The sequence below is a fragment of the Mustelus asterias genome, chromosome 1, assembly GCF_964213995.1.
Source record: "Mustelus asterias chromosome 1, sMusAst1.hap1.1, whole genome shotgun sequence".
NCBI lineage: Eukaryota > Metazoa > Chordata > Chondrichthyes > Carcharhiniformes > Triakidae > Mustelus > Mustelus asterias.
The window spans coordinates 57,284,687-57,308,236 of NC_135801.1; the positions used below are offsets into that span (position 1 = coordinate 57,284,687).

General features: G+C 45.1%; 1 protein-coding gene across 1 annotated transcript in view; it reads right to left on the reverse strand.

The window, feature by feature from the left end:
- sh3d19 (SH3 domain containing 19) overlaps positions 1–22,135 on the reverse strand; it is a 155,399-nt gene extending 133,264 nt beyond the window's left edge. The window contains exon 1 of the mRNA XM_078212491.1: positions 21,886–22,135. Coding sequence (XP_078068617.1) covers positions 21,886–22,006 — 121 coding nt within the window. The 5' untranslated portion in view covers positions 22,007–22,135. The remainder of the gene's footprint in view (positions 1–21,885) is intronic.
- Positions 22,136–23,550: the final 1,415 nt, after the last annotated feature.

Below are 23,550 nucleotides of genomic sequence, written 5' to 3' on the forward strand. Positions count from 1 at the left end.
GTGGACCCAAGTGATTGCTGATTTCATAGGGACGAATCAACCATATCTCACAGCACTGAAATCAGCATGGGTAAGATGGCAGGCTCCCTCGCCTGAAAGAAGTTAGCGGTCCAGTTGGATTGTAGCTTTCATAGCTATTGAATCCACGAGTTACTAGAGATAACCTTCAAACCAGTCAGCAACTGATGAGCTTCCCCACACTCTCCCAGAAGATGCACTGAATAAAGGTATTCCCTGGTCCGCTGCCAGGTAAGGCAGGCCAGCCAGTTCCATGCTCAATTCAGCTGCAGTAACAACAGCAAAAAAGCGGCATCTCGGCCTTTTGGCTAAGATGCAAATGAGATCAAGCCTTGGAGAAGGAAGACCTGCGCCTCCTCCAATCAGCTTGGCTCATGTAGATCAGGCCCAAGACAGGGTAAAGGGTCGCATGCCCTGTCTTGTCAGCCTGGATCGGAAATGTCTCAACTTGTTGAGACTCTGAACTGGACTTGATTTGATTGAATTGGAAAAGTATATTAAAAAAAACAACAGCTGGGTTATTCATTCATTTGAAGCTCTATACCTGTAGACCAGATCACTATCCGCTTTACTCCATTGAAGCATTAACTCCAAGGTTCTCACCATGATCATTATTTTGCTAGAAGATGCATGAAAATTGGGTGCAAACAGGGAGGAGCTCAGTTGTGACAGCCTCAATCTGAGCTGACCCCCAACATTGAGCATTGAGGCTCACACAAAGGTAGCAGAGGGCTACGACTGTCTTGCATGAAGCTGTAGACCAGGATGAACTAGCACCTTCCAGAGAGGAAGAGGAAAACAAAATGGAGCTATTTCCTTTTGTGCAATGCAGTTGCAGTGTAGATAAAAAATGACGGAGCTTTACTGAAGTAAACACATGAACAGCTGTTTACGATCTAGTCTGTGGTACAAACCTCAGTTTGATCATCGAGCCCCTACTGCCTTCACATACTGGGCTGGATTGACAGCATGCAAATGTGAGCTGAAATAATGTTTATCTTGGTGAGCTACAAACAAACTAATCTGTAATAAAAGGTCAACATTTCCTTGGTAAACGTTTGGATTGGTCTAAGTTCATGCAGCGTAGGATTTCATGCCAGATGTGGCTTCATGCACAAATACCTTCATTCCAATCTTCTGACTAGATTAACAGCAGGAACTTGTAAATCCATTCCCAGTGCACAAGATGTTTCGATGAGAACATCCACTGCAAGGAAATGCAGCATCATCTTTTTTTAAAAAAAACGCTCTGTTGATTGTTATAATTTCAATCAGGAATTCATAGCTTCCCAAATAGAGACGCCTGCTTTTAAACAATCCTTCCACTCAGCACTTTCCAGTGTAGTGGGGCCTATCAGTCTGCCACAAAGTTTCTAACCTGACAGAGGGGAATTCAAACAGTGCAACTTCATGCCAGTTTTTTGTTACAATCCCTACGGGGAAAACTGTAAAGCAAAATAACTACATTTACCCAAATAATAACATTACCAACAAGATTTCACTTCTTGTAGCTTCTACTTTAATATAAAATCAGAACCAATGCAAAACAAACCTGAATTAACGAGCAAATGACTTCAAATCAAAAGGTAAATTTCATTCTAAATAGTCACTACAATAAAATGGAATTAGTGATCCAGATGGATTTTTACAATAATTGACAATGATTTCATGTTCATCATTACCGAGACAAGTTTTTTAAAAAAAAATCCAAATTTAATAATTTAAATTCTACCATCTGCCATGGTGGGCTTTGAACTTGTGCCTCTGGATGATTGACTCCAGTGACATTTCCGTGACTCCATCACCTTATCCGTAACAAAGATACTGCTTACACAACCGCAAGCATTTCCCTTCAACATGCATGGCATTTCGTAGCTACACAATTTCACAATACGCTATTCTTCATTCGAGCAGGGTAGGAATCCTATTCAACAACTCACCACAGAGTTTTATGGGTGATGCGCGATAAATCACACAGGAGGCAGGACGTACCTGGGAAATAAAGGCTTTTATTGCCAACAATAACAGAGCCAGTATATACAATATACAATCCCAGACTAAAGGGTCACCAGGCAGAGCAGTGACCTTTATACCTCTCCCAGGAGGCGGAGCCAACTGGGGTGTACCATAGGACTATATTAACAGGTAGAACAGCCCAACCCTAACCCCAACAGTAACATATCTACAGACTCATAGTACTGGCCAGACCATGGCTCAGCACTACCTGGTGGTAACCAACAATGGTTCACCACATTCACCCCTCCTTTTAAAACAAAGGCCGGCGGGGCACAAAACACAGAACAACTGTTCATCTGTCTAGAAGTTCAAGCGGTCTGGGGGACCGCACCGTCGCTGTGACCTCCTCAACACCAGCGATGACACCGGTTCAGGCAATCGCGGTGACGTTCTCTCCAAGGCGGTGTCCAGCGACTCCTCCAGTTCCTCACGGGCCGGTAGGCCCCGAGGTGGTGACAATCCGCTGAACTCGGGCACGCCTTGAAGTGGCGACCATCTCCTGGACTCAGGCAAGCTGTACACGGGAGTAAGAGGGTTAAGTGGTGGTCCCGATACTGCCCGCGCTGTGTCAGGAGGGGAGATAATGGTTGGGGGGTCCCTAACTGGGGGTGTGGGAGCGACAGGGGTTTCCAAGCCCCCTGCTGGCGCCAGATCTCGAATCGAGACAGTGTCCTCTCGCCCGTCAGGATATGCCACGTAGGCATACTGAGGGTTGGCGTGGAGGAGATGGACCTGTTCAACCAAAGGGTCGGACTTGCGGGTCCTAACATGCCACCGCAGGAGGACAGGTCCTGAGTACGTCAACCAAGACGGTAATGAGGTCCCAGAGGAAGACTTCCTAGGGAATGAAAACATTCTCTCATGAGGAGTAGCGTTGGTTGCCGTACATAGGAGTGAGCGTATGGAGTGGAGCGCATCAGGGAGTACCTCTTGCCAACGGGAGACTGGAAGACCTTTAGACCTCAACGTCAGTAAGACAGCCTTCCAGACTGTAGCATTCTCTCGTTCAACCTGTCCGTTACCCCTTGGGTTGTAGCTCGTGGTTCTACTAGAGGCAATCCCATATGAGAGCAGGTATTGCCTCAAGTCGTCGCTCATGAACGACGAGCCCCTATCGCTGTGGATATAACAGGGGTAACCGAACAGGGTGAAAAGATCACGTAATGCCTTGATAACCGTGGCAGCGGTCATATCAGAACAGGGAATGACAAAAGGGAATCGTGAGTACTCATCAATCACATTGAGGAAGTACACGTTCCGATCTGTCGAGGGAAGGGGGCCCTTAAAGTCCACACTCAGTCTTTCGAAAAGACGAGTGGCCTTAATGAGGTGTGCCCTGTCAGGTTGGTAGAAGTGCGGTTTGCATTCCGCGCATACTCGGCAGCTTCTGGTTATGGACCTGACATCCTCCACCGAGTAGGGTAGATTCCGGGCCTTTATGAAGTGGAAGAGCCGAGTGACCCCCGGGTGGCAGAGGTCATTGTGGAGAGCCTGTAATCGATTCTCCTGCACACTAGCGCATGTTCCACGCGACAGGGTGTCCGAGGGCTCGTTGAGCTTCCCTGGACGGTACATGATATCATAATTGTAGGTGGAGAGTTTGATTCTCCACCTCAAAATTTTATCATTCTTGATCTTACCCCGTAACGTGTTGTTGAACATGAATGCCACGGACCGCTGGTCCGTGAGCAGAGTGAACCGTTTTCCCGCCAAGTAATGGCGCCAATGCCGAACGGCCTCCACAATGGCCTGGGCCTCCTTTTCCACCGCCGAATGTAGGATTTCAGGGCCTTGGAGGCTGCGAGAGAAAAAGGCGACGGGCCTGCCCGCCTGGTTAAGTGTGGCGGCCAGGGCGAAATCAGATGCATCACTCTCCACCTGGAAGGGGATGGACTCATCGATAGCGTGCATCGTGGCTTTCGCGATGTCGGCTTTTATTCTTGCAAAGGCTAAGCGAGCCTCTGTTGTTAGGGGAAAGGAGGTAGACTTGATGAGCGGACGGGCTTTGTCCGCGTAATTGGGAACCCACTGTGCATAGTATGAGAAGAAGCCTAAACATCTTCTCAGTGCTCTGATGCTAGTGGGCAGGGGGAGTTCGAGGAGGGGACGCATACGGTCTGGATCAGGGCCAAGGACCCCGTTTTCCACCACATATCCGAGGATAGCTAGGCGGCGCGTGCGAAATACACACTTCTCCCTGTTGTAGGTCAGATTCAGGCGAGATGCAGTGCGTAAGAATCTAAGAAGGTTGGCATCGTGGTCCTGCTGGTCATGGCCGCAGATGGTGACGTTATCCAGGTACGGGAAGGTAGCCCGCAGCCCGTTCTGGTCCACCATTCGGTCCATAGCATGCTGGAAGACCGAGACCCCATTCATGACACCAAAAGGAACCCTTAAAAAGTGGTACAGGCGACCATCCGCCTCAAAGGCCGTGTATTGTCGGTCCTCTGGGCGAATGGGGAGCTGGTGGTAAGCAGATTTTAAGTCGATGGTGGAGAACACCCAGTACTGCGCAATCTGGTTGACCAAGTCAGATATATGCGCGGGAGGGGATACGCATCCAGCTGCGTGTATCTGTTAATGGTCTGACTATAGTCTATGACCATCCGGGGTTTGTTCCCATTCTGAACCACCACGACTTGCGCTCTCCAAGGACTAGCACTAGGTTGGATGATCCCTTCCTTGAGGAGCCGCTGAACTTCAGATCGAATGAAGATCCGATCCTCAGCGCTGTAATGCCTGCTCTTTGTTGCGATGGGCTTGCAGCCTGGCACGAGATTCTAGAATAGGGAGGGTGTGGTAATCCTGAGCGTTGAGAGACTACATGTGGAGCGCGTTGGGCAATTTAGAGGCTGCGGATCTCCCACTGAAAGCGGAGGGAGTGGCCCATCGTACTACAGGGTTACACTCTTCAGGTGGACCATAAAATCTAGTCCTAGGAGTATCGGCGCGCAAAGGTGCGGTAACACAAGGAGCCTGAAGTTCTCATAAACCGTGCCCTGCACCGTCAGATTGACCACGCAGCTCCCTAGCATGGTGACAGACCGGGACCTGACGCCATCGAAATTGTCTGCTTGACAGTCCGAATCTGGAGACCACACCGCTTCACGGTGTCAGGATGAATGAAGCTCTCCGTGCTCCCGCTGTCAAACAAACAATAAATCTGGCGTCTGTTTACCTGTATGTCCATCATGGACTTGTCGAGTCTGTGAGGCTTGGCCTGGTCCAGGATGATCGACGCCACCGTTGGTTCGTGGGTGCAACTGCAGGCAGCTGAGATGGTTGATGACGACCCCTGTTGGTCATTCACGGTCGGTGCCGACCAAAATGGCTGCCCCCATAGGTCGCACGTGGACGATGGCGCCAAAACCTGCGGCCCCTGCAGGTCGCACATGTCTTGCGACTCCGTCGTTCGGAATGGCGACGTCCTGGAATCGAACGTGGTAGAAGACCTTGAAGACGCAGAAGACAAGGAGGCCGGCTCCGGGGAGTCACACACCGCACTGCTGTTTTTGGATGGAGGTTTGGTCCGGCATACTTTGGAATAATGTCCCATCTTGCCGCAGGCGGAGCACAACACCGCTTTAGCTGGACATCGCTGCCGAGGGTGTTTCACCCCCCCACAGAAGTAACACCGCAGGCCACCTGGAGCTGCTGCCGTCGTCAGGTCCGAGGCTGGAAACGCAATCGCGCAGTTTTTCGGTCCCGCTGAATAAAGTGGAGTCTGCGGCTGCCCCTGCCACGCTGTCTCCACGCGGTCGTCGGGGTACATCTCCAGACTTTTGGAGGCCGTTTCTAGAGCGTCAGCTAACTCTATGGTTTTAGTGAGATCGAGGTTACCTTGCTCCAACAGCCGAAGGCCGATTCCCGCCACAAACGCATCTTGAACTAAGTCGCTCATGTACTGGGCTGCCGACACTGACTTGCAGTTGCACGCTCTGGCTAGCTGCTGAAGTTCACACGCGTACTGTTCCGTCGTTTCGCCGGGCTGCCGCTGTCGAGTGGCTAGAAGGTGTCGAGCATGGATCTCATTCGGCGGTTTGTTGTATCGCTTTTTGAGAAGCTCGAGGGCCCCTTTGTAGTCGGGGGCCTCACGGATCGCTAAGTATACAGCGTCACTTACCCTCGCGTGGAGGACCCGGAGTCTGTCGGCGTCGTCGGTGACCGCTGTGGAGGCGTCGAGGTAATCTTGGAAACACTTCAACCAGTGGTCGAAAGTGTTCGATGCTCCCGCTGCACGTGGGTCCAACGTAAGCCGTTCGGGTTTAAGCATTTGCTCCATGTTTTCTTTTGTTTTAAAAAAAAAAGAATTTACTTGTTGGCAATAAAATTGATGCGCGATAAATCACACGGGAGGCAGGATGTACCCGGGAAATAAAGGCTTTTATTGCCAACAATAACAGAGCTACTATATACAATATACAATCCCAGACTAAAGGGTCACCAGGCAGAGCAGTGACCTTTATACCTCTCCCAGGAGGCGGAGCCAACTGGGGTGTACCATAGGGCTATATTAACAGGTAGAACAGCCCAACCCGAACCCCAACAGTAACATATCTACAGACTCATAGTACTGGCCAGACCATGGCTCAGCACTCCTGGTGGTAACCAACAATGGTTCACCACAATGGGTATAATCATCATCAGCAAGGTACACTTCTACAAACCCTCTCTCTTTTGGGTCATGATAGTCCTGGTGGTGGGAGTATTCCAGAGTTCCTTTTCAACCCACCAAACAATAATACCCCAGTCCATCGTTTGGCCACTTTTGGGAAAACCTTTGGCTACGAGTTATTTACACTGCTTTTGGGTTTTAAAACGTTTCAACCAGCTCACACAGTGCCTCCAAAGTTCCTGTCTCATCTGCCAAACAGAAAACCTGGTGTCTGCCTAAAAGAGATTTGGTTCTTCTCCTCAAAGAATTCTGTGCTCCTCTGTCTGCTTTCTTTTTGTTTGCATCTGTGCCTTTACTCTCTAATTCCTCTGCTTTTAGTTCTCGTGTTTGGTTGCTCAGCTTCTGGCTCAACTTCCTTCCTGGTGGTACTGCTTCCAGGTCAAGGGTTATTCCAAAAAATTATAACTGATCCCTTTACAATCGATTGAAATGCTTAAAAGCCCCTTTCAAACATTTTTATAAACAATTGTCGATTTCACGCACATTTTAAAGAAACTACAAATTTCCTTCACTGGACTGCTTCCGGGTCAAAGGTTGTGACAAAATAGCAAAGATTATTTTTACCAGAGATGTTGATGAGGCTCAAAATAAAAGAGAAGAGTGAAACAATTGTAGAGAACAATTAGGATTTTCTAAGTTTGTACTGAATGTATATATGGAGAAATAGCAAGATGGATTGAAGCAATAAATACAGGAATAAAACCAAAACATGCTTGGAAAACACAAGGTCATCAGCACCATGGATTCAGTGGCTGGTTGCAACTTCAATGCCCATAAACAATTATCACAACACTGACCAGAACTGAACTTGGGATCTGACAAGTCTGCATGACATACTCACTGAGCTACGATTAAAGTAATTGGGTTTTACAGCACAAAATGAGGCCCTTCGGGCCATTGTGTCTGTGCCAGCCATCAAGCCTATCTATTTTTCTATACATTTGTATTTTTTCATATGGTTCATTGGATAGTCACTGTAAAAAGGGCCACGTCAAGACAATGTTCAAACAATGTCTGGAAATACTGAATATTCACTCCTGGCATCGACCATATGACATGCACTGGCTCTGCATGTTACGGTTAATACTATCTGGGACAGAGTGGAATAGTAGCATCTCAGTGTTGGTTTGACAGTCATGTTACAGACAAATATTGCTGTTTGCCATCTCATAATACGCATTTCTAGTAATGCCTCATTTTGAATATAGGCCGTGATTCTCACAAAAGATTAGCACAGGAAGCCAAGAGATTCCCGCGTCGGCTGATTTGTGGGTTTGCGCAAACGTTCATGCCTCGCTTTCGTCTCCCAGCGCCGGATTTCTGGCGGCGTCAGCTCCATGCTGGAAATGGGCGGGGAGGCACAAAGACAATTTACATGGTCATTGTAATATAATTTAAATATGATTAGCAGATCCGGAAATGAGGTCCCTGGGCCTGCTAGCATTTCCCACCCACCAGAATATTTCACTCCAGTAGCTCCCCACTTTCAGGGAGCTCGCAGCTGTGGGTGGTTGGGGGGGGGGGGGGAGAAGAAAGAGTTAAAAGGAAGGAGAACTCAGGAGATGTTATTAATTGAAGCGTTAAAATTCAAAAATATACAAAAACTAGCATAAGGGCACTTTATCCAAATGCTTATACCATTTGAAACAAGGTAAATGAGTTGACGGCACAAATCATTGCGAATGAGTACGATTTGGTGGCCATTACAGAGATATGGTTGCAGGATGGTCACGACTGGGAGTTAAATATCCAGGGGTATCAGATTGTTCGGAGGGACAGACAGGAATGCAAGGGAGGTGATGTAGCTCTGATATTTAAGGATGACATCAGGGTAGTAGAGAGAGATGATATTAGGTTCTATGGAGAAAAAAAAGGTTGAATCCATTTGGGTGGAAATTAGAAATAGTATGGAGAAAAAGTCACTGATAGGTATAGTCTATAGGCCACCAAATAATATCACGGTGGGGCAAGAAATAAACAAAGAAATAACTGATGCATGTAAAACTGGTAACAGCAATTATCATGGGGGATTTTAATCTACATGTCAATTGGTCAAACCAGGTAGGTCAAGGCAGCCTTGAGGAGATTATAGAATGTACCATGATAGCTTCCTTGAACAGTATGTAATGGAACCTACGAGGGAGCAAGCTATCCTAGATCTGGTCCTGTGCAATGAGATAGGGATAATTAATGATCCTCTCGGTAGAAGTGATCACAGTATGGTTGAATTTAAAATACAGATGGAGTGTGAGCAGGCTACATCCAATACCAGTGTCTTGTGCTTAAACAAAGGAGACTACAATGGGATGAGGGAGGAGTTGGCTAAGGTAGGCTGGGAGCAAAAGGACTGTAGAAAGCGAGATCATCAGCCATGGGTATCCAAGGAAATAAAGGATGGTATCAAATTGAAAGAAAATGCATACAAAGTGGCAAAGATTAGTGGGAAACTAGAGGATTGGGAAAACTTTAAAGGTTAACAAAAAGTCATGAAAAAAGCTATAAGGAAAAGTAAGATGAATTATGAGAGTAAACTAGCTCAGAATACAAAAACATAACAAAAGTTTCTACAAATATATAAAATGAAAAAGAGTGGCTGAAGTAAACATTGGTCCTTTAGAGGATGAGAAGGTGGATGTAATAACTGGAAATGAGGAAATGGCTGAGACATTGAACAGGTATTTTGTGTCAGTCTTCACAGTGGAAGACACAAAGAAGGCTATGGCAGGTGAGGACCTAGAAACTATTATCACGAAAGTAGTAGTGTTGGGCAAGCTAACAGGGCTAAAAGGTAGAAAAGTCTCCTGGCCCTGATGGAATGCATCCCAGGGTATTAAAAGAGATGGCGGGAGAAATAGCAAATGCACTAGTGGTAATTTAACAAAATTCACTGGACTCTGGAGTGGTTCCCGCAGATTAGAAAACAGCAAATGTGACGCCACTGTTTTAAAAAAGGAGGTAGACAAAAGGCGGGTAACTATAGGCCAGTTAGTTTAACTTCTGTAGCAGGGAAATGCTTGAATCTATCAAGGAAGAAATAGCGAGAGATCTGGATATAAATTTTCCCATTGGGAAGATGCAGCACTATGCCACCCTAAATAATTTAATCTAACATTAAAAAAATGTTTTCTTAGTTTCCTTTCTTCCCTCTATTTCTCATTTCAGTAACTGATTAACTGTAATTCGCCCTATTTCATCATTGTTGTTTGTTTCTCCATTTTAAATTTCATTGATTACGGAGATAGATTGTTGATCCCTTAAGTCCCCCTACCTTCCAGGTGCACCACTGACCTCATTGCACTACACCATCATCAACTCTCACTTCCAACAATTTTCAGCCTAAAATTAATGTTTGCTTAAGAGCAAAAACAATCCAACTCATAACACTCACTCAACAAAAAAAAAGTTTGCATTCACTGCTTTCCATAACTCTTTACCTCTCCGCACACAAACCTCCGTCACCTACTCAGGACAGACTAAAACGCTTCACTGCCACCATGGAAGAAACACTTTCAATCCAAAGTGAACTTTAAAATATTTAACTTTATTTTTAAAAAAAGGGCAAAAAGTTTCACGAGTTTTAAAAGAAGACAATAACTTGCCGATCACAGCAGCAAATTGCTCGCTTCAGTCACCATGGCCAGTTACTGAAGGAAATTTCAATTGTCAGACCAAAACTGCACCTAGACACCATCTGGTTTGATACAATGCCAGGAGCCTCCATGAGTCAGCCCCATTCTGTGTAACATTATTATTGCAGTTGCTCAGACACCAAGACTAATTCAGACTATTGCCAGGAAAATACACAAGTTTATGCGAGGCTGCTGGAAAATGCTGCTGTAAGGGGAGGCGAGGACATAGTCATTGGACTACTATTCCAGAGGCCCAGGCTAGTAATGCTCTAGGGACACAGGACCAAATCCCGCCATGGCAGCTGGTGGAATTTAAATTCAGTGAATAAATCTGGAATTTAAAGCTCGTGTTAGTAGTGGTGACTCTGAAACCATTGTAAGAAGCCATCTGGTTCACTAATATGCTTTAGGAAAGAAAATCTGCCATCCTTACCTGGTCTGGTCTACATGTGACTCTCGACCCACAGCAATGTGGCTGACTCTTAAATTCCCCCGAAAAGGCATAGCAAGCCACCCCGTTGTATTCACAATCTCTACAAAGTTGAATACAAGCAAGGAAACCAAACGGACAATCTGGCATCAGCCTAGGCACCAGAAATGACAACGGCAAACCCAGCCCTGTCAACCCTGCAAAGTTCTCCTTACTAACACCTGGGGTTTGCGTCAAATTTAACTAGTCAAGCAATAGCCTGACAGTCATACTCGTGGAATCATACCTTATTGACACCATAATCGCCATCCCCGAGTATATAAAGTCCCACCTGCAGGACACCCCACCACAGGTGGCAGTGGCACAGTGGTATACAGTCTTGAGCGAGTTGCCTTGCAAGTCCAAAACATCAACTCCTAACCCCATGAAGTCTCATGGATACAAGCAAGGAAAACTCCTGCCGATTACCACCTCTTACACTCTCACAAAAGAGAATCTAACCATCACCCTTTGACATTCAATGCCATTACCATCAACATCTTGGGGGCCACCATTGGCCAGAAACTGAACTGGGCCAACCATATAAATACTGTGGCTCCAAGAGCAGGTCAGAGGCTAGGAATCCTGCAGTGAACAACTCAACTTCTGATTCTCCAAAGTCTGTCCACCATCTACAAAGGCACAAGTCAGGAGTGTGATGGATACTCTCCACTTGCCAGAGTGAGTGCAGCTCCAAAAACACTCAAGCTTGACACCACCAGGACAAAGCAGCCCACTTGATTGGCACCACATCCACAAACATTCACTCCCACCACCACCGACAAACAGTGGTAGTCATGTGTATCATCCACAAGATTTTCTGCAGGAACTCAACAAAGCTCCTGAGGCAGCACCTTCCAAATCCACAATCACTACCATCTAGAAGGACAAGGGCTGCAGACACATGGGAATACCACCAGCTGAAGTTCCCCTCCAAGCCACTCATCAACCTGACTTGGAAATATACCACTGTTCTTTCGGTATTGTGGTTCAAAATCCTGGGACTCCTTCCCTAACAACACTGTAGATGCACCTGCACCGTCGGGACTGCAGTGGTTCAAGGCGGCAGCTCACCACCACCTCCTCAAGTACAATAAGGAATAATCAATGTCCATATCCCATAAATGATTTTTTTTAATTCAGTAAATTAATCAGTACTCCATGTTGAACACCACTTGGAGACACTAAGTGTGGCAAGGGCACAGAATGTATTCTGAATGGGGAGTTTCAATGTCCATCACCAAGAGAGACTTGTTAACACCTCGACTGACCAAGCTGGCCATGATCTTAATGACTGCTGGCTGGGTCTATGGCAGGTGGTAAAGGAACAAGCAAAAGGAATAAATCTACTTGACCTCATCCTTACCAATTTACTGGTTGCAGGTGAAATCAGACAGTATCGATAGGAGTGACCACAATCCAATCTTTGTGAAGATGAAGTTCCATCTTCTTATTGAGGATACCCTCCATTGTGTTGTGCGGCACTCGCACTGTGTTATATGGGATACATTTGGAATAGATCTAGTTGGTCAAAACTGGGCTTCTATGAGGCACTGTAGGCAATCAGCAGAACTGTACTCCATCGCAATCTGTAACCTCATAGCCCAGCATATCACCCATTCCACCATTACCACCAAACCGCGGATAAACCCTGGTCCAATGAAGAGTGCAGGAGGGCATGCCAGGGGCAATACTAGACACCAGTAAAAATGAGGTGTCAACTTGGTGAAGCTGCAACACAGGACTACTCGCATGCCAAACAGGTGATAGAGCTAAGCAATCCCGCAACCAATGGATCAGATTTAAACTCTGTAGTCTTACCCCATCCAGTCGTGAATGGTGGTGGACAATTAAACTAACCAGAGTGGGAAGCTCCACAAATATCCCCATCCTCAAATGATGGGGGAGCCCAGACATCAGTGTGAAAGACAAGAAGCATTTACAACCACCTTGAACCAGAAGTGCTGAGTGGAAGATCCATCTCAGCTACCTCCTAAGGTTCCCAGCATCACAGATGCCAGTCTTCAGCCAATTCAATACTGCGAAAGGGCACTGACAACATTCCAGCAATAGTGAAAACTTGTGCTCCAGAAAAGTCCCAGAGCTACAAAGGCATCTACCCGGCAGTGTGTAAATTGCCCAGGTATGTCTACAAAACAAAGCAGGACAAATCCAACCTGGCAAATTCCCAGCCTACCAGTCTACTCTCAATCAGCAGTAAAGCAATGGAAAGGGCCGTCAACAGCACGATCAACACAGCAATAACCTGTTCATTGATGCTCAGTTTGGGTTTTGCCAGGACCACTCACCTCCTGAGCTCATTACAGCCTTGGTCCAAGCATGGACAGAAGAGCTGAACTCCAGAGGCGAGGTGAGCGTGATTGTTCTTGACATCAAGGCAGCATTGTCCAAGTTCGACATCAAGGAGCCCAGAAAAACTGAAATAAATTGGGAAGTTTTCCCCCGATTCCAATGATTGGAGTCAAACATAGCACAAAGAAAGATGATTGTGGTTCTTGGAGGTTAACCATCTCAGATCAGAATATAGTGCTTGAATTCCTCAGGGCAACGTCCTAGGCCCAAACATCTTCAACTGCTACATTAATGACCTTCCTTCCATCATAAGGTCAGAGGTGGGGGTGTTTGTTAGTGATTGCACAACAGCACCATTCATGGCACCTCAGATACTGAAGCAGTCTGTGTTCAATCTAACCATCACCTTGACATTCACTGGCATTACCATCACCGAATTCTGCACTAACAACATTCTGGGGATTCCCATTGATCAGAAACTGAACTGGACTAGCTCCACAAATACCACGGCTACAAAAGCAGGTCAGAGGCTGGGAATTCTGCAGCTCGTAACTCACCTCCTGACTCCCCAAGTCTGTCCACTATCTAGGAGGCACAGGTCAGGAACGTGAGGGAATACTCTACCTTTGCCTGGAGGAGTGTAGTTCCAACAACACTCGACAAGCTCAACACCATTCAGTAAAAAGTATCCCGCTGGACTTGGCACCCCAACCAAGACAAGCACACACTGGCAACAGTGTATATCATCAGCACTGTAGCAACTCACCAAAGGCTCCTCCAACAACACCTTCCAAATTTGTGATTTCTACCACCTAGAAGGACATGGGCAGCAGATGTATGCACCACCTGCAAGTGGTCCTGCAAGCCATACCATCCTGACTTCTTCATCAATTCTTTACAGTTGCTGGGTCAATATCCTGGAACTCCATTCCTAACAGCACCTACACCAAATTGGCTGCAGTGCTTCAAGGCGGCAACTTACCACCGTCTCAAGTGCAATTAGGGATGGGCAACAAATACTGGGGCCTAGCCAGCAATACCCAATCCATAAAAGAAAAAATAAAAACAAATTGAATTGTTAATGGATCTTTTCCTTGGTGTGAACATTTTTACCATATACACAACCTTTTACCCAGAAGCTTCCTCATATTTTTCAGTTTTATTATATTAAGAATGGAAACAGAAAAGAGGCTCTGAGCAATTGAAAGTACAGTACTATATGATTCCAAGTCCTCTTAGTGAAACAATCTCATTTATGTTGTAAATGTATTTCACTAGCTGGAAGGGAAAATACCTCCAATATCAGCCCTAACACTGGTTCTATCCTCCATCCTGTCAGTTGGTTCATGATGCAGAGCAATGCCAACAGCGTGGGTTTAATTCCGGCACCGGTTAAGGTTATTCATGAAGGCCCCGCCTTCTCAGCATTGCCCCTCCCTGAGGTGTGGTGATCCTCAGGTTAAATCACCACCAGTCAGCTCTTCCCCTCAAAAGGGGGAAGCAACCCATGGTCATCTGGAACCCCCTCCTGGGGGTTCCCCAAGTCAGACTGATAGTAATGGGGCAGCACAGTAGTTAGCACTGCTGCCTCACAGCACCAGGGACCCGGGTTCAATTCCTGGCTTGGGTCACTGTCTGGCAGAGTCTGCACGTTCTCTCCATATTTGCATGGGTTCCTCCAGGTGCTCCAGTTTCCTCCCACAATCCGTAAGATGTGCTGGTCAGGTGCATTGACCATGCTAAATTCTCCCTCAGTGTACCCGAACAGGCCCCGGAGTGTGACGACTAGGGTATTAATTTTCACAGTAACTTCATTGCAGTGTGAATGTAAGCCTAATTATGACACTAATAAATAAACTTTAATTTGAATTTTGAACCCGAGGATGCTGAGCCTGTTGGGCTGCAATTTGTTTACCAGTGAATTCTCACCTCTCACAGAATCCTAGAATCTCTACAGTGCAGGAGGAGGCCATTTGGCCCATCGACTTTGCACCAACCACAAACCCACCCAGACCCTATTCCCTTAACCCCACATATTTACCCTGCTAATCACCCTGAACAAAGGGTCAATTTATCATGGCCAGTCAACCTAAGCTGCACATCTTTGGATTGTGGGAGGAAACCAGAGCACCCAGAGGAAACCCACGCAGACATGGGGAGAACGTGCAAACTCTGCACAGAGAGTGACATGAGGCTGGAATTGAACTCAGGTCCCCGGCACTCTGAGGCAGCAGTGCTAAACACTGTGCCACTGTACACACACATTTGACATGCCATTGAGTGCCATCAGGGTATTCAATCACAAGGACATCATAACAAAACCCAATTCTGACCTCTCCTAGCATTCATGTGCATGCATTTCCAACAGGAATGAATGAATAACAATCAGGTGCAGCGACCTTCTTTGCTTTCTTACCCTCTGTAGGTCAAGAACATGCAGAAAAATGTTCATGCAACACATACCTCACAATGGAAGCAACCTTAGCAGAACCATAATAGCATTCCACTTACCATTTGGGGAAGTACGGAACTGGGTGAAATGTGCTCAAAGTGTGGTCGTTCCAAACTTGTGTCTTTTCTACTAATGCTCCGCTACCAAAACAGTATTCTATCTGCTCCATGATACATAATGAAATGTATCAAAGTAATTATCAATACTGCTTTTTAAAAAAAAACTTTATTTCATAAGATATGCTTGGAAGTGAGTCACCAAGTACAAAGGTCACAATGTATACACCTCCCATTATTCTGCTTAGTAAAATGCTATCAGTTAGGGAGGGATCCTGCTCAGAATCACCAGTTTCACTCTTTTTATGTTGCTGGATTTCTCATGGTCAATTTAAAGCATCAAATCCTTGATGCAGTGCGGTCTACAGGCACAGGCTATCATTTGGCACCTCACCCACATGGCATTATTGATGCACCAGCAAGCTATTCGATCACAGGTGGCATCCAGCAAAGCTAGATCCTGTCTTCATCTGACACCTACAGACTCACATTGCCAGCAGAAATCAGTAGATAGTTAACACATGTGGTAATCGTGATTGATCCAGACTGGGATAGTATTGTCTCACTGAACATGGCTAAATTAATGAACTCATAGTAAGAATTTTAATAACACCAGGTTAAAGTCCAACAGGTTTATTTGGTGGCAAATGTCATTAGCTTTCGGAGCGCTGCTCCTTCGTCAGATGGAGTGGATATCTGCTCTCAAACAGGGCATACAGAGACACAAAATCAAGTTACAGAATACTGATTAAAATGCGAATCTCTACAGCCAACCAGGTCTTAAAGATACAGACAATGTGAGTGGAGGGAGCATTAAGCACAGGTTAAAGAGGTGTGTATTGTCTCCAGACAGGACAGCCAGTGAGGTTCTGCAAGTCCAGGAGGCAAGCTGTGGGAGTTACTGATAGTGTGACATAAACCCAACATCCCGGTTTAGGCTGTCCTCGTGTGTGCGGAACTTGGCTATCAGTATCTGCTCAGCGACACTGCGCTGTCGTGTGTCATGAAGGCCGCCTTGGAGAACACTTACCCGAAGATCAGAGGCTGAATGCCTGTGACCGCTGAAGTGCTCCCCCACAGGAAGAGAACAGTCTTGCCTGGTGATTGTCAAGCGGTGTTCATTCATCCGTTGTCACAGCATCTGCATGGTTTCCCCAATGTACCATGCCTCGGGACATCCTTTCCTGCAGTGTATCAGGTAGACAACATTGGCCGAGTTGCAAGAGTAGGTACCGTGTACCTGGTGGATGGTGTTCTCACATGAGAAGATGGCATCCGTGTCGATGATCCGGCACGTCTTGCAGAGGTTGCTGTGGTAGAGTTGTGTGGTGTCGTGGTCACTGTTCTCCTGAAGGCTGGGTAGTTTGCTGCAGACAATGGTCTGTTTGAGGTTGTGCGGTTGTTTGAAGGCAAGAAGTGGGGGTGTGGGGATGGCCTTGGCGAGATGTTCGTCTTCATCAATGACATGTTGAAGGCTCCGGAGATGTCGTAACTTCTCCGCTCCGGGGAAGTACTGGACGACGAAGGGTACTCTGTCCACCGTGTCCCGTGTTTGTCTTCTGAGGAGGTCGGTGCGGTTTTTCGCTGTGGCGAGTCGGAACTATCGATCGATGAGTCGAGCGCCATATCCTGTTCTTATGAGGGCATCTTTCAGCATCTGGAGGTGTCTGTTGCGATCCTCCTCATCCGAGCAGATCCTGTGTATACGGAGGGCTTGTCTGTAGGCGATGGCTTCTTTAATGTGTTTAGGGTGGAAGCTGGAGAAGTGGAGCATCATGAGGTTATCCGTGGGCTTGCAGTACAGTGAAGTGCAATTACGGACAAGGACAGGCAGTGAGATTTTAGTTCAGCTCATATCTTTTGCAATGTAAACATTATACAGCATATTACCTCCATTAAATTACTTCTCTGCCTATACCATCCCTTTTTTTTTATTCATTCACAGGGTGTGTGCATTGTTGACTAGACCAGCATTTATTGTCCATCACTAATTGCCCCCAAGAATGTGGTAGTGATCTACCTCCTAGTGAGATTCTCACTAACTGTCCTGTCTGGAGACAATACACATCCCTTTAACCTGTGCTTAATGCTCCCTCCACTCACATTGTCTGTACCTTTAAGACTTGATTACCTGTAAAGACTCACATTCCCACCATTATTCATGTAAATTGAGTTTGTGTCTTTGTGCCCTGTTTGTGATCAGAACCCCCACCCACCTGACGAAGGAACAGCCTGTTCCGAAGGCTAGTGGCTTTTGCTACCAAATAAACCTGTTGGACTTTAACCTGGTGTTGTTAGACTTCTTACTCTATAAGAGGTCAGAGGCTGGGAATTCTGTGGTGTGCAACTCATCTCCAGATTCCCCAAAGCCTATCCATTATCTACAAGACAAGTCAGGGGTGTGACTAGCCTGGATGCGTGCAGCTCCAACAACACTCAACCAGCTCGGCACCATCCAGAACAAAAACAGCCTGCTGGATTGGCTCCTCATTTGCCATCTTAAACTCTCACTCCCTACATCACTAATGCACAGTGACAACAGTAAATGCCATCCACAGGATGCAACGCAGCAACTCACCAAGGTTCTTTCAACAGCCCCAGAAGGACAAAGGCTGCGGATACATGCCACCATGTACAAGTTCCCCTCGAAGCTACATGTGACTTAGAAATATGCCATTGTTCCTTCACTTGCTGGGTCAATATCCTGGAACTCCCTACCTAACAGCATTGTGGGTGTACATACACCACATGGACTGCAGCAGTTCTAGGAGGTAGATCACTATCACATTCTTGGGGCAATTAGTGATGGACAATAAATGCTGGTCTAGTCAACAATGCACACATCCTGTGAATGAATGAAAAAAAGGGATGGTATAAGCAGAGAAGTAATTAATGGAGGTAATATGCTGTATAATGTTTACATTGCAAAAGATATGAGCTGAACTAAGAGAAGCAAGTTGCAATAAATGGCTGGTTCAAGAGGGGAAAATTGAAGAATGGTGTTGCGTACCATGGACTGATATAAACTGTTTAGCTGTTAGCTGCTAAGTGAAGCAAAGGCAGTATGACATACATTAAAGGGCAATCGAGTCGACTTAAGCACGTTGAATCATGCGGTGGATATGACCCATGTTTCACCTGGAGAGTGGATAACTAGGATATATATTACACACTATAATATATAGGGGTAGTAAATATAAAAAGAGGCACATTTCATTTCAAAGTAAAATCCTCACTTCTTGTTACACCTTCCTTATTAATGTAAAACATTTCATTCTGCTGCCAGGTGACAAACCAGTCACCCTTATCACTGTGTGAGTTACAGCAAACACAGACTGCAATAGCAACCTTTCAAAGGAGGGAATAAGAAACCGAGATCTATCTTAGAAATAAATTATATGGAATAAGCATGATGATATAAACTGCTTGAGTTTCACTCTCATGACTTATTATACTTCAGACATCATTTATCCTCAATCCAAAATAAATATCAAGATGACCATCAAGGATTGGTAATTTATGCAAAATAATCTCACTGGTGCCAGCTTCCTTATAATTCAATTGGTAAATGCGCGGTGAATCAGAGACCACATTGATCAAAAGCAAGATTCTGCCGATGCTATAAAAATAGAAAATGCCGAATTATTCTGATGAAAGATAACTGGCCTGAAACATTAACACTGTTTCTCCCTCCACAGATGCTGTCAGGTCTGCTGAGTATTTCCAGCATTTTCTGCTTTTTATTTTAGACCAGAAAGATTCTCTGCTTAATTACGGTTTCTGCCAATTTTACATTTACAACTAGTCTCTTCTTTGCTCATGCTATGTACTGAATCCAGAAGGAAAGTGATTCTATTTACCTGGGTGAGATTAGAAGCAAGATTAGCTTTGATGATTTTCATGACTAATCAGCCTACTGATATTTGCTTAGGGATGGTGCTTGTGGAACTGTATCCCAATGTGAGTTAATACTCGGTGAGTAAAAAAAACAGTAAAACTGAAAGGCATAAAATAATCTAAATATTAACAAATCCACAGGTGTAATTACATTAAAGATAACACAAAATGTACTTTAATGAAATACTGGTCTGTACTGTTTATACAACACACTAAGTAGGATCTATATAAAAGTAACATTTCAACTTGTTTGTCCATTTCCATAGATCTGGTTAAGGAGAGATTATGGAGGAAGATTAGTTGTGGCATCATCTGGTTTAAACATATGAATTTCAGTTGGATGATTAAACTAGGAGCTGGACTACAGAAAGATTCATAAAATTCTGTCAATATTGATTCTATTCTTCTCTTTATGTGAAGACACAAGCATAAATTCAATAACAAACTAAAAGGACTGGAGTATAGGAATGAAGAAGTTATACCAGCTATGAACTTATTGAATGCTACAAGCTTGAGGGCCAAATGGCCCACTCCTGCTGCTATTTCTTATACTATTAAAACAACAACAAAAAGAACCTTTTGGGGAGCTCTTCTGATGATCTAAAAGTTTTGTAAAAAGTACTGAGCGATACAGACCAAAAGGTACTGGATTTGATTTCCTGTCTGTGCTAAAATGTATAACTTCATGTGACTAGCGAGTGCTACAATTGGACAATGTCACTAGATTAGGGAAGGACAGAAAATCAGCCAAGATTGCTGTGCCTAATCTCCAAAAGACCCCACATAGGAAACATGCCTTTATGGAGGCAGGTTAAGGAGATGATAGATTCTTGCCTTCTCTGACCAAATAGCTGCTGACATGAACTCTCCTGGTTTACATTTGAAGAGTGGCCAGTTGGAAGATGCTCAGAGGCAGGCAGCTGACCAAAGTAACCTTAAAGAGACATGGGATGGAGCAAATTACAGTCTAAAAATGATTAATTGTGGATTTTGGAGATCTGAAATTAAAACAGAAAGTGCTGGAAAAACTCAGCAAGTCTGGCCGCATCTGTGGAAATCTGAAGTAAAAACAAAGTCTGCTGAAAGGCACGACCCCAGCCTTCAGCCGAGGTATAAACCACTTAAACTCAATGTGCATCAAGTAATATGCAGACTGGCCAAGTTTTCTTGATTAGCTAATAAATAAATTCACTTCCTCACGTGGAACAGAACTGAACTTCCAATCCTTGGAAGGTTTTGTGAGGATGAAGGCAATTACTGCAGAGTGAGGTGCCGCCAAATTTGCTGGGAGATAAGAGCTTTCTTGGTCTCATCCTTTATCTTTTTCTGTTCAATACTTAGCTTCGTAATTATTTTTTTGTAATGAGGTAAATGCATGTTTCTGAAACTTTGTTGAGTTTAGTTGTGAAGGTGAATTGGAATGTTAATAATTTCCCAAACAAATTGTGTTGACAGGCATCCAATAATTCCAGATGAAAACTACATGTATGGACAAGATTGTGCTCAACAATATTTTATCGCCCTGTCTGCTGTCATTCACTGTCCAGATTAACAGAGTAGTACCTTAGACAAAGGATTGGAGAACACATCACCACCATGAAAATAAGTCAGTATCTGGAGAGAAATTGGAGTAGCTTGGGATGGGGAGGTAGGAGGTTGCATTCACTGACTCTACTGTTGCCCTGTAATTAATTGTGCAACTCCACTACAAGGAATCTCTCATCATTGTTAATTTATCACATAGATCAACGACAGAAACATACTGTGGCCACTAAACGGCCTAAATTCTGCTTTTAAAAAAAACACCCAATCCACTCAGCCAATGTGCTGACGCGTTAAATAGTGGCTATAAATCCAGCAGCACACACAACTTGGGCACTGGCAGTCGAAACTCCGGTTTCAAAGGCGAGATGCAAACTGCTGGAGAGTCACCTTTGATCTTGGTGTTGTTTTCCCAATGACTCAATTAGTTTTACTGCCTTGTAATCCCTCCCTAACACTTGCCCACTCAGAGCCGCTTGTCAATGGGCCGCAACTGCCAGCATGGTGAACTGCACCCAGAAACAACAAGTTAGTCAGGCTAAGATCTCCTGAAAAAAAATAACATCTATTGGCGATTTGATGCATCGGCGCATTAACAAAAAAATGAAATACGCGATCCCGTTTACTTTTTAAAAAATCAACATTATCATTAATCTAACCCTAAAATTGCCGAGAACTTGAATGGAATTATCAATCCAGAAGAAAAGCGACAGGAGTTTTAACAAAAATGAAACAACTCAATCACTGACTGGTACACCTGGTACAATATTGTCTGCCCGGTGGGCGAGGGGCACGGCGGGGAAGTCGCCACCTTTTACCTGCTGAGGAGACTCTGTGCCGCCTGGCAGCCGGAGAGTTGTGTCTGGAGCCGGGGTCCCTGTCGATCGCCCCTCGCACCTCCTCCTCTTCCTCCTGAAACCAGGCTTCCGCCATCATCATACGGAATATATTAGAGCAGCAGCTGCCAAAACAGCCTCTAATGAGAGGAGCGGCAGCGAGTCGGCGCCAAGCCGCCCGACAGCGCGCTGAGCCGCGACTGCACAAACTCAGCCAAGCGCTCCAACCCTCCACCTCCTTTATAACTCCTACCTCAACACTACACCGGAGGAAGTGGCTACCTTTCAACAACTTCCGAAATATTCATCTGCCGACAGGAAACTCGGGAGCTAAACCAAAACAAAAGGTGGCGGTAGCGTTTGGAGATCCCAGTCCGAAACCGTGACCATCCACCGAGTAACTTTTCTTTTCTTAAATCGTTGGCTGAGATTTATCTTTGATTCTGGCTTTAACGCGCCAAAACAAAAAAAACAAAACCACAATGTGTTTCTGTGTGAAGTAACACATTTATAGTTACAATGACTAATAGAACGAGTTGTCTTTTTGTAGGGACACAGTTTTTTCATGCAGTAAGTAGCCTATTCTCTCAACATTTTCAGCTATGCATTCCCACCCAGAGCTTGTGGGGTCAGTGTGATGGCAGGCATACTGCGTGCCAGCAGGTGGCATCCAACTGCTTCGGCCATGTAAAGGGAAATCCCGTGGGAGAGAAGATGCCCTCCTTGCCACTCAAATCCTGGCCAAAATATAAATAAATCAGAGCTGATGCAGGGCTAGACTCGAAACTTCGGCTCTATTCTCTCCCCACAGATGCTGTCAGATCTGCTGAGATTTTCCAATATTGCCTGTTTTTGTTTCAGATTCCAACACCCACAGTATTTTGCTTTCATTAAAGATAAATGAGATCCTGAGCCACATGAGTAGGAACACCTGGCATATGGAACTCCAGCCCTTAGCAGATATTGAGTTTTATTAACACCTGAAAATAGTAGATGTCTGAGGTAACCCTGGTGTTCAACATTTTCCAGTTGCTTCCACCAGAGTTATGGGAGGTGAATAACAGAACTGCCTGAATTTTCAGGGCCATTGCACTTTTAATATCTTAACAACCATGTTTCTGAGTAATCGCTGCTTTTTATGAGCTGCTGCAACATTCACTTTTAAAATTATTTTGTTTCCTGCTCCTTTTCCTTCACTAAATTGCACAGAAATTACAACAGTGAAACAGCCATTCAACCCAATCTGCCTATGTTGGTCTCTATCCTTTACACAAGGCTCCAAATCACATGCGCCTGTTTTGTCTCCATGTCTTTTTATGTCCCTTACCTTCAGCCACCTATCTAACCTTAAATATCAACATGTTCTTTGTTTCAATCACTAACTCTTGTTATTCAATGCCAACAACAACTGTTTGCATTCATATAGCATCTTTAATGTGGTAACATGTCACAAGGTGCTTCACAGGAGAGTCATCAAACTAAATTTAATGGAACCACAGAAAGAAATATCAGGGCAGTTCACCAAAAAACTTGGTGGAAGGGGTAAGTTTTAAGGAACTTGTTAAAGGAGAAGAGGGAGGTTTAGGAAATAATTCTGGGGTCAGTACAATAGGAAATTGTACTCCATTGGTGGAGCAATGAAAATTG